Here is a 12,058-nt window from a genome sequence, read left to right on the forward strand (position 1 = left end):
TACTTCAATCTGACAGATTTACTGTCTTTGTGATGTAGGACCTGGAGGAAGGAGTGTTTTGGCTTTTAAGGGATGATGATGATTTTGAGCATGTGTAAATTTGGATTCAAGCCAGTATAGTTTACCCCTTCGGCTAGGTTGATTGAGCACTTGGCTCTATCATAAACTAGGCCTTTAAAAGAGAGAAGCTTCTGTAAAGAAGTTACTGCTTATTACTGATTTTCAGCTATGTATAAAACCTAATTACTGACTGCTGTGGATGAGTTTCATTTGTTTGGATATGCAAAACTTGCAAAATAAAATACAGTGGTTTGCATGCACTATAAAATATTATTTGTGGATGTGAGTAGGGGAAAAAAACAAAATTCAGCAGAAACTAATAAAATTCTTGCTGTAATTTTCAGTAAAGGTTTTGTTTTTAACCAACTCGTTTAAAATGTAGAATGAGTCTTTTATTGGTAGCCCAAAGGCTAATTTAGTCACCAACAACTGGAGTATAATTTGCTTGTTGCATTTTGTTATTCAGCAAGATGAATAAGCTGTGATGGAGAGAAGCTGCGTGTACCTGCAGGAGGATAATTTTCTGTTTGTTTTACAGCCATAGGTGTTCGTTATGCAGAAAGTGGTACAAAATACTACTCATAGATCTGCATAACTGTTTTGCTGCCAACAGTCCAGTGACCCTTCTCCTTGAAGGGGAGATTACCTTCAGCAAGTGTAGGATTAGTGTAGTCTACAGATTTAGCTGTTCTCTTGCAGGGTCAGGCATTTAGATGATGCATTGATGAGTAAGGTATCCATATTTGTACTTAAGTAAGATCAAGTTTGCTTCAGGTTCATTCCAGATGGAAGATGACTGGTACATGCATAAAAGAAAATAAATGAAATATTCCTTGTCATGGTGGACTATATAAAAACATTCTGTGTGGTGGACCACAGGGTGAAAAGTCATACCAAGAAAGATGTGCAAGTATTCTGTCATCTGGTATATTCCTGGATTTCTGTTTTTTTGTTGTTGTTGTTTTTTTCCTTGGGTGTTGGTATGTTTTGTAAATTGTGCGGTACATTAGAACTGGGGGTTACACGAAGACCAAATTCTGTTGGAATTCTGCTGTTCTTAAGAAATTCACTTTAAAAGTGTGTAAATATATCAAGTGTATTCTCAGGTAGACCTAAAGGTGTAGGCACCTTAAAGATATATTCAGCTGTTTACTGCTAATGTGTAGCCTTGGATTCGCCAGGTGGCTCCTAAGACTTACATATGTGGTAAATATTTGAGGCATGTGAGTGCCTAGAGCAAGTATTTTTAGAAACAGTATAGCAAAACCTCTGAAAATCCATTTGTTTTACTTCTGCGTGTCAGTCGTTTCACTAAAGAAAGTTTCCTTCTGCTTTACAGGGTTGTACACTCTTAAAATTCAAGTCAACCATCTTGAACTACTCCCACTGACATACCAGTAAAGTTCATCTTCAGGCACTAACTTAACCCACAAAGTTACATTATGTGGAACTGCAAAACATCGTGGCTTTGCTAGGAATAGGCTTGAAGTAGTTTGGACCAGCAGACTTGAATTTTAAGTGTATTTTTCAGGGAACATTTTTCTTCTTAACTTTGGTACTACAGAACATTCGAAAAAGACATCTTAAATTTCACTAGTTTTTTAGTTTTGTTGCAGTTTTAATTCTTAATTGCCTTGTAAATGAAATGCTCTAACGCTAGGATAAATGCCTTACACACGTGCTTGCTGAAGTTTCAGGGACTCTCCTCTGCAGCCCTGTTGCTGCTTGGGTGCTGCAGCCCGTGTCTTCCTGTTGGCCTGTGGAGGGGGCTGTCCTCTGAGACCTCATTTTGACAGAGTATTTCAGAGACTTTTCTTTGGTTTACTACTATCCATAGCTCTGCTTTGGAGGAGCTTGTCTAAATCAGAACAAGCTGGTGTGGTTTTGTTTGTGATGTTTCAAAAACTGTGTTAATCTTCCTTGTAGTAAAGTATGAGGAGAGGCAAAAAAAACCCCAGTAAATCCTGTTGACAATGAAACGTTGGGTCTTCGTACTTAGTACTGCCAGCTCTGTGGCTGATGTCTGACTGTGCAAGAGCTGCTCAATGAGCATTACTTCAGTGTTGCTTATGCTGCTGAAGTTTTGCTGTTCAGCTGACTTTTTATTGTTCAAATTATATATAATTAAGCCAGTTTGTATTGGCCAGCTGTCTTAATTTGCATCTGCTGTTCTCCAAACTACTGCAGTGTTCTTAAAACATGTACACATAGATGTACTTTTCCCCTTGGCATGCTTCTGATAGAACTCACTTGAAAGCTCTTTGTATTTAATAGAGGGTACAAAGTTGTGTATGATCACACCGTATTACACTGCTAACAAAACTACAAATATCTTACTAAATGCCTTACAGATATTTCCATAGTTTAGAGGAGTTGTTTTTCTGCTTCATTTTGAAGTAAGTGTGTACTGTGGGCTCCTTGTATAGGATGAAAACCAGATGAGTTTGTGCTTTTGACTTGAGAGGGCGCTATTAGAAAGCATGAGTAACAGGAAGCAGCATACAGTTGACCTATATGTGTTAGATCCCACTTACAGCAACTTTGACTATTTTCCTAAAGATTTTCTTTCTTATTTTGGAAATCATAAAACCTGTTCATTCAGTAACAGTCATGATGGTTAATACAGTGAAGTTTGTAAAATCACATCTTGGCTAAAGATTTGCTTAAAGAAAGCTTTAAGTAAAATGAACTCTCAAGCCATGACAAAAGTGAGTATCTGAATAGTGTAGCTGTTCAGTTGAGAATTCCCTTTGGTTTTCGTGAGATAAGCTCATGTCAGAATTTAGGTAGAGATGCACACTGAAATTACGCAGCATATGATTTCTGTCCTCAAGAAGGTGCTGTTTATTTTGAGAAGTAATAATCATACTTAAATCTAAATCTTCCTGCTTTTGCACTTGTCATAAATTTCAATAAATATTGAGCCAGGGGACATGTGAACTCCCAGGAGTACTCTCAAACTTACTGTAATTCAGAGAGGCACATATTTAGAAGCACAGAGAGAGGGGGAAAATAGTAGTTCTGTTTCTTTTTTTTCTCTCCCCTAACTGACCTAGCTGGCTGCTTGGCTCGCTGGTTTTCTCTGAGCAGCGGCTAAGACAGTGTTGCGTAAAGAAGCTGTTGCTTATTTGCCCATGACTTGCAAGATGTCAGAAGCGTGAGATTGACATACTTCTGAGTGCGATGATGACTTTAGCTGCTTTTCTTTCACTTTGAGTACTTGGCCTCTCTGTATTTTCAATTTTAGCATGTGACTTTATTTTTTAGACACACAAACTTTTTCATTTTTTCCTAAAATTTTCGTGCAAGTTCTGAGAATTAATTTAGTCATATTACTTCCAATTGTAAGAACTTGGTGAATATCAATATTTGGAAGCATCACTCTTTCAGCTTTGAGGATCAGTCTCTCTGGGATCAGTATGACCAGAAACAAAGGCTGTTGGAAAATAAGTATTGCAACTTGTTTTTTCAAAATCTAGAGATGTTGATACTTGGGTGGGGGGAAATAATCTGCCTTACCTTGTCACTGGGTGGAGAACAGCTGAGAACAGTCAGTCTGTACGGGATGTAAGTATTGACTTGAACGAAAACAAATTCTTCAGGTACCTTTCTTGAAGAAATTTGCAAATCTCGAAATGGTAGTTTGCTATTTCTAAGCTGTCTAGTTCATTTATTTAGTAAGTTCTTTGGTGCTCTGTGGTATTGCTCTAGTGAATAATCCATAGCTCAGTTTCAATGTTCTAGAAAGCTCAGGTTTGTCACTGTCAGTATTACAGCTGTAGAAGTGTTTTCCCATATGTCTGGGTATTAGGCTAGAACTTTAATTACATATCCGAAGTGGAAATTGTTTTCTATCAGAACTTGTCTCTAAATTGATTTTATGGGGTTTTGGTTGTTGTTTTACCATTGATGGTTTCATTTTAACTTGCTCTGTCTACTATACAATTGTGAATGCCACTGAAAGTGTAGGTGTAAAGATGTTTATAAACACCAATGTATTTGTGATCATTTTGCTGTAGAAATAAAATGTATTAGTTGGCGCAACATTTTTATCCTGATGCGCTGTTTAACAAGCCAACACTGCTTTGCTAGTTTAAGTGTTTTTTCATATTAAATTATTTAATGTCGTTGGTGTTACAGCTAATAAAATTCACTGTAATTGCTTACAATACATAGTAGAATGCAAGCTTGAATACCTTCCCCCATCTTCAGTCTCCTTCCTTTTTTACTTGTATATTTACAGCACAATTGCTGATTTTAATAACTACATCTTTTATTTGACAGTTGCAGCTAAAGTTTTGACATAAACTATTAAATGATCTACCTATGTGTATTTTAAGTCTAGGAAAAAAATGATCTTTTACAATGAGAGCTCCTGAGATGGAGTATACTAACTTCATTCTTCCTGTTTCCTCATTAGGAAGTATCGATGAAGATGTGGTGGTGATTGAAGCATCCTCCACTCCCCAGGTCACTGCTAATGAAGAAATAAACGTTACCTCAACAGATAGTGAAGTGGAGATTGTCACGGTTGGTGAAAACTACAGGTGAGACTTGCATCTCTTTGTATTAATACGATTTTGCTTTGCTCCAAATTTGCCGCAAGTCCCAACCCAAACAAAAAAACCCCACACCACACAAACAAAAACAAACAAACAAAAACCCCCAAACCAAAGCTTTGCCAAAGCATGACAATTAAACTAATCCGGAATTGTTAAGGTGGTTGTAGTTCCTGTGTGACTAATGAGCAGAATTTTGCGGAAGCAAAGCTGTACTGAAGTGGAATTGAAGTGTAAGCCAGTTGAGAAGTGCTTTTTGCCCTGCAGGAAAATAAACTGATCTTGTGAGTTGCACAGATAGGGTTGAAGGGAATACAGGCAGAACAGAAATGTAGACTGATCTCCATGGTGATTTGTGCAGTGGGTTTTGTTTGTTTTTAGTGAAGTCATTCCCTTTTCTTCACATTTTTCCTCTTCTGAGTTTCTGAAGTCTGAGTACATTGTTGTTCCAAATTGGAAAATAAGAGCTGCTTGATTTATGTAAATACTGGAGAGGCCAAGGTTTTTGAGAGTGAACTGGTAAATACAGTACTGTAAAAATATTTTTCCCTTAATTAAAGACAGTATCCTCTGAACTTAAACTCCAAAGCATCGTTGATTTGAGTGGGTTTGTATTGCTAAATTGAACAGAATGGGTGCTAAGTGTTAAATCCTTGCCTTAGGTATGGTTGCAGGCTTGTGATTTTTCTCTCCTCAAGCCACATTTCATTTAAGTGTTGCATAAAGCTGTATTCTCAGAGGAGATGAGGGAAATAAAATTCAAGAGAGAAAAGTCCAGATATTTTGCACTTTTAGGACATTTTGGAAATTTTAATTGAAGTATAGAAACTATCTTCTGAAAATATTCTGTCACAAAATAACATGCAAAAAGAGCTTAATGTTTACAAATTTTTGTCTTTACGCTTCTGTCATCATTCAGACACCTGCTCTTTCACACTGTTTTGGAGACTCTTCATTTACTATAAACAAAGTTCAAACATAACATCAGATATAATTGCTGCCTGACTGCAGTTTCAGGGTTTGACAGTGAATTTTTTTTATAAGTTACCTGTATGTATTTAAAGGAACGTAGTTCCAAGACATTTAAACTCTACCTATTGGTATTTGCCATTGTTACCTGGTAAAGGCTGCAGTAAGGTTCATAAGTACACATCTAGTGAATGCAGAGTAGTGGTGTATTTCAACGTAACAAAAATGCTTTTCTAATGATAAAAAAAAAAAAAAAACACAAAACAAACAAACAAAAAAAAACTTCAAATAACTTCTGAAACAGTGAGGGGGAAAAATTAATAGTGGCAAAATGTAGGTCAATATTTAAGGTGTTACCTTTTTTTAAGGTCTCGTTCAACACTTGGACACACAAGGTCACACTGGGGACAGAGCTCCAGTTCTCATGCTGCACGACCTCAGGAACAGCGGAGCCGCAGCAGGATCTCCACGGTCATCCAGCCCCTGAGGCAGAACGCAGCAGAAGTGGTGGACCTCACAGTGGATGAAGACGGTAAGTTGCAGTTGTCTAAGAAGTCTCTTCCTTTTTCAGAAGCGGTATGATCACTGTAAGGGAAGTAAAGTTAATTGCATCAGTTAGAGCAGCATTCTGTGAAAAAGTCTCCATTATTAAAAAAAAAAAACCAATGTAATTTCCAAGTCTGTCAGAAAATCCTCTTGCAAAGTTCCTTGTAAAATAAAAAGCTTAGCCATTTCCAGTGGGTCTACTAAATCTGATTTTTCTTCCAAAACAGACTTGGGTGTGTGGTTGAGGGCTGACTCATCAAGCAGAAATTACAGAACAGGTTGGAACTACTACTTTAAAAATATGCACTTCAATACAACACTATAAAAGGAAAATCACTGCCTGTGCTTTGGAATAGCTGCTGTTCTTTCAAGCCTTTGAGTAAAAAAGAAAAAAATAAACAACCCCAACCTAGTAAAGTATGTGAGGTTCCTGAAGCTGTAGCCTTTCATTGTTTCCTAATCTTAAAACCTACTGGCACTTAAGTCTATTCCTGCTGAAAAACGTAAGAGCAGGTATGGTCAGTTGTTCAAAGAAGGAAAAACAGAGGTCATGTACATTTTTGGAGGTTTATTTTTGTTTGTTTTGGGGATTCATTGGGTGCATGCCACTGTTATTGTTTTATAGAAGTTTGGTCCTGTTGTGGTTCCATCCCTGAGTGCATTACAAGCTAGTGTCTTGCAAATATCGTATTATTCCAGTTGTCTTGATTTTTGGAGTGTGTTGGAGAATTGGAAGGGTTTGGAATTGGTGTTAGTTGTTTGATCTTTTTTAAGAAAGGGGATGAGTTGATCTACAAATTCTTTTCTGTATGAATTAACTGTGGAATATTGCAACAGCTGTATCATTGAAGGGGAGGAGGCTTTAATTTACTCTTTAAATTAAAATTATAGAATTTAGTCTTAAACTGAGGAGCCAAATTCTTGTACCAAAGAATGAACTTTTACTTCTATAATGTGTATATTTAAGACTAGCTGTTTCCTCCCGGCCTGAGGAAATACATCTTTAAGATGAAGCTTCCAGGATTGCAGGGTTGTTATTTTGTGGTTTAGGCATCATATTTCACACATGAAAATAAATGATAAAAATTCTGAATTAACATTGTCACAAGGCACAAGTTCACTTTATCATAACTTTATTGATGTCTTCGAATATACTGATCTTAAAACTTCGCTTAGCTACTTCCATGAGCCTAAGGCTCTTATCTCCATCTGTCTTCCTGGATTAATGTATGTGAAGTGTGTTGAAATTAAGTTTCTGTTAGTTAGGAGTTGGCAATTGACCAAGCATACTGGCTCTTACTGGTTTTGAGGGGGAGAAACAGAACTGTCTGTATTGCTGGTGGTGAGTCAACACAGCTCACAGGGTGACTGCGACTTGTGTGGCTGCAGTGCTGCATTCCGAACAGATCAGCATCCTTGTGCCTTGAGCACAGGGTGATCACGTATCAATGTATACATGTCCTATATACTTGCTGTTTTTTTTCTGAATTTAAACATTAATGTATTTTTTCCAAGATGTTTTCCTTTAAATAAAATTAGTGTCTTGGAATGCCACATTAAAATCCAAAGGAGTTGATATGTAGGTGATCAGATCATGGTTTTTTAATGTGATGAGTTGGAAGACTTTGAAGCAGGGGATGTATGTTTATTCCCTGGCTCACTGAGTTTCTGATACACCTTCTAGATATAGAGAGAAATCTTGAAAACTAGTCATATTTTATTTTGAGACAGTGTAAGAGAAGTATTTGAAGTGTCTTGATGCTTTTTTTTCCTGATATCCATGCAGACGTTTTTACTAAGAAAACCCGAGCTGTTTCTGAAGATATTCCCTTCTATGGTATCTCATCTTCCTAGTCATGTCATTGCCTTGTCAACAATTAGAGACATTTCAAACTTAGAGTCAAAGGCAGACTTTTTCAAAACTAAATATAAATTGTGCCACTAAGTGTCTTTTAAAATTTTCATCTGTTAACGATTGTGTAGTAGGGAACAAGATTTATCAAGTGTTTGGTCTATTTCCCTGGATCCCATTAAATACATTGCTGACTATTACCTTTACAATGTGCAAAATAAACTTGTATGTACTTTTAACAGGTCTCAAATACTGATTTAATTAATTTAATTAATTTAATTAATTTAATTAATTTAATTAATTTAATTAATTTAATTAATTTAATTAATTTAATTAATTTAATTAATTTAATTAATTGAGACTAGAAATCAAGTTTATCTTGCTATAGCCTTTAGTACTAGGTATCTATAATGACCCAAGTTTGTAAAGTAGTACTGCTAGTTTAGATGTTATTCTGTTCTTGGTTAGTTATCTGTAAGTTTTTCTGTGCTTTGGAGGCATTAAAAAATGGTAATGCTTAATCATAGAGTAGCTTGTGGATTTATGAAAGATTTCAGCAAGAGTTTTCATCATAAAGTACCAAAGTAATTTCATTTCTAGTAGTGTTTTACTCACTAAGTCAAACTTGGTATGTCAGATTTGATTACGAATTGATTTTATATTAATTCTTAAAATTTGAGTTGATTTAAAAAGAAAGAAAATTATTTTTTTTTCCACACAGGAGTGAAACAGAATTAAAGCTTAAAGAACATAAAGGCTTTTTGTTTTGCTAGAGCCAACAGTTGTGCCAACCACGTCAGCCAGAGTGGAGCCGCAGGTGGTGAGTTCTGCTGCCAGTAGCAGTGCTGGTGCGTCTACCTCAGCGCAGGCCTCTGAAGTGGCTCCCAGCAGCTCCAGCAGCCAGCAGCCCTCTGCAGCTCCAGACACTGCGACCAGTCTTCCCAGTGGCGGCTCTGCTGGGACTTCAGCTGGAGGTACAGAATAAGAGACCTTTCTAAACTCTTGTGTTGTGCCTCCTGGTCCAAAAGAGCTAGAGGGACTCTCTAGATTAAATGGCTTGTTAACTTTTAGTACTGAACATAACAGTAATAAGTTGAGAGGACAGGAATCTGGAAGAGATCATTGATTTCTCCCCAAAGATGAAGGAAATTGTGCTGGAGCTTTCTGCCTTTGCCACTGGAATGATTTGGTTATACCTAATGAACCACATCCTTGCTTTTTGAGAAGGTAGGATGTCATTCACAGGAAATTGTCTTCCATTGCAGTGTGTTACAGGGATAGGGTTTTTTAATGTGTATTGTAAGGAAGTGAAGGATGTATACAGATTTCTTGAACCACCCCTTGCAGATGACTGGAAGCACACCTATACAGATCTGTATAGATACTGACCTATAATAGAGCTGTATATACAGGTAGTATTCATAACATCTCTGAAGCATGGATGCTCTCCCCCGTCTGCAAGTCAGGTGTGGTAGAAAACAGCTGAGCTGGCCACAGTTGCACCAGGATTTGAGGTCTCTGCACACTAACTACAGGGACAGTCTTTCCTCCTTTCCCTGCTGATTGCATGCCTCAAATCAGTGAAATAAGGTAGGTGTCAGTTTATGGCCTCTTGTGGTTCCCATGAGTACATAACTTGAACCATTCAGTTTTGGTTCATTTGGCAGACATAACTAAATGTTCTTTTCTGTATCCAGTTTGTTTATTTTTAGTCTAGATCTGTTTTTCAATCAGTTAATTATTTAATCATGAAGTACTGTTTTTCTATTTAAGACACTGCTATGGTGATCAGCTTTACTGATTTCTTTCACTTCAATATTGTCTTTCTTTATCTTCAAGATGAAATAAGAAGAACTGCATCTAATACAACACTGGAAGCTGGCCCTCCAGCCATGCCAAGGTTACCGTCGTGCTGCCCTCAGCATTCTCCTTGTGGAGGACCTTCACAGACTCATCATGCCCTGGGGCACCCGCATGCAAGCTGCTTCCAGCAGCATGGCCACCACTTTCAACATCACCACCACCACCACCACAACCCTCACCCAGCTGTGCCGCTGTCTCCTTCCTTCAGTGACTCCAGCTGCCCTGTTGAACGGCCTCCTCCAGTGCCTGCACCTTGTGGAGCGAGCAGCAGTTCTGGCACCAGTTACCATGACCAGGCATGTTTAATTCTTGTGACTCTCCCTTTGCAGTTTCAAGTTGTTACAGATATTAGAGAATAGAATAGGATGCTGAATTGTGGATTATTTATTCTCTTGTTGTGTAGCAGGCACTATAGAAGGGAACTAAAAGGAAAATTTGAGCTATAATGTATGAAAACAAAAAATTGCAATTTTGAAAGTCATAATCCAACAAGTAAGCATTGACAGCTGACATTCTCTTGATGACTGTAAGATGACAGTAGCTGTTAAAGCAAACCAAACATAAATACCTTGAAATACACTCTGCCAAGCATAACAGTTTTGCAATGCAAATAATCGAGTTGCTTTAAGGGAAGAAAAAAATAATCTCTAATGTTCTGTTTATAAAAGGTATGAAAGAGTTGCTTTTCTAAAAGCATTGGGTTTTAAGATTCTTTAAGTAACTAAAATCACAGCTCTAAAACAATGTGGTTATAACTAAGAACAATACTGTACAAACCTAATTTACAACATGCAGAACTATGAATCTTTCTGGTTTAAGTGTATTAGGCACAACTGAAAACACTGAAGTGTGTTTCTTGCCTCCAAGTATTTCAGGGCATGTAGCTGTAATATATTCACTGATTAATGCATCATAGGGTTTTTAGGTTTTTTTATACAATCAGGTGTAATGAATTTTGTGTGTCTCACCAGATTCAAGAACTTAGGAGTACAAGCTGTTAACCATATCTAAAGTATCTTCCAAGGTTGAGCCTTAAAACTTTAAAATTTAGATCCCAGTTGCTTGTGATAGTATTTTTTTTTATCACATTATGTCTGAGGGTGACTTTGTTTTCAATGTCTGAAGAATTGCTTGAAAAAAGGATGGTTTGTTTACGCAGCAGGCATTGCCAGTAGACTTAAGCAGCAGTGGTATAAGAAGTCATGGAAGTGGTGCTTTTCATGGAACATCTGCTTTTGACCCCTGCTGTCCTGGTTCTTCATCTCGAACTGCAATTTACGGGCACCAGGCTGGTGCTGGCCCAAGCCAGTCAATAACCATGGACGGATACGGATCGAGCATGGTTGCGCAGCCACAGCCCCAACCTCCTCCTCAGGCATCGCTCTCCTCCTGTCGGCATTATATGCATTCTCCTTGTAAGTACTGCTGATTACTGGGTACCTGGCGGGGGGAACTGAAGCATCTGTGTGAAGATACTTTTTAAGATAAATTCAAGTTAAAACCTGCTACTGACCAAATTAAAAGTACCTGATGTTTTCATTGCAGATGCTTCTTTGACCAGACCTCTTCACCATCAAGCTTCTGCTTGTCCTCACTCTCATGGAAATCCTCCTCCACAGCCACAACCTCCGCCTCAAGTAGATTATGTTATTCCTCATCCAGTGCATCCCTTCCATCCTTCAATCTCCTCTCATGCATCTTCTCATCCTGTTCCACCTCCGCCTCCACCACCAACTCATCCTTTAGCCAGTGCAGCTGCTCCGATACCACAGCATCTTCCTGCAACACACCAGCCTATATCCCATCACATCCCTGCAACGGCACCTCCAGCACAGCGGCTACATCCTCATGAAGTGATCCAGAGGATGGAGGTCCAGAGAAGAAGGATGATGCAACACCCAACGTATGTCACAAATGTACTCAGAACAATATCTAAACATGTAGTTCGTTTCCCTCAGGTTTGTAAAATATTGCATGTGAATCTCAAACTGTTAATTGCTTGGTTAGGAACGGTTGGTATGTAAAGATTCTTCTTACTATGGTTTAATACTGTCAGAGTCACATGAGCTTTAAGACTGAGCTTGTTCCATTACACCTCTCAACAGTGTCTCCAGGTAAGGCACGAATGGGGCATGGAAGGGAAGCTGATGTTTCTCTTGCCCATTACTCATCCTCCAGATAACAGGCAGAAATTCCTCTTCCAGCTGGC

General features: G+C 38.0%; 1 protein-coding gene across 14 annotated transcripts in view; it reads left to right on the forward strand.

Moving 5' to 3' along the window:
* Window positions 1-12,058, forward strand: part of RNF111 (ring finger protein 111) — a 55,721-nt gene that overhangs the window by 26,385 nt on the left and 17,278 nt on the right. For 9 of the 14 annotated variants that reach the window (XM_065076000.1, XM_065076002.1, XM_065075999.1 and 6 more), the window contains exons 3-8: window positions 4,481-4,607; window positions 5,957-6,120; window positions 8,760-8,960; window positions 9,826-10,145; window positions 11,009-11,264; window positions 11,395-11,752. In XM_065076000.1, coding sequence (XP_064932072.1) covers window positions 4,481-4,607; window positions 5,957-6,120; window positions 8,760-8,960; window positions 9,826-10,145; window positions 11,009-11,264; window positions 11,395-11,752 — 1,426 coding nt within the window. The remainder of the gene's footprint in view (window positions 1-4,480; window positions 4,608-5,956; window positions 6,121-8,759; window positions 8,961-9,825; window positions 10,146-11,008; window positions 11,265-11,394; window positions 11,753-12,058) is intronic. The other 5 variants (XM_065076001.1, XM_065076005.1, XM_065076006.1 and 2 more) reach the window with 1 other exon arrangement.

This window comes from Columba livia, chromosome 11 (genome assembly GCF_036013475.1).
Source record: "Columba livia isolate bColLiv1 breed racing homer chromosome 11, bColLiv1.pat.W.v2, whole genome shotgun sequence".
Lineage (NCBI taxonomy): Eukaryota > Metazoa > Chordata > Aves > Columbiformes > Columbidae > Columba > Columba livia.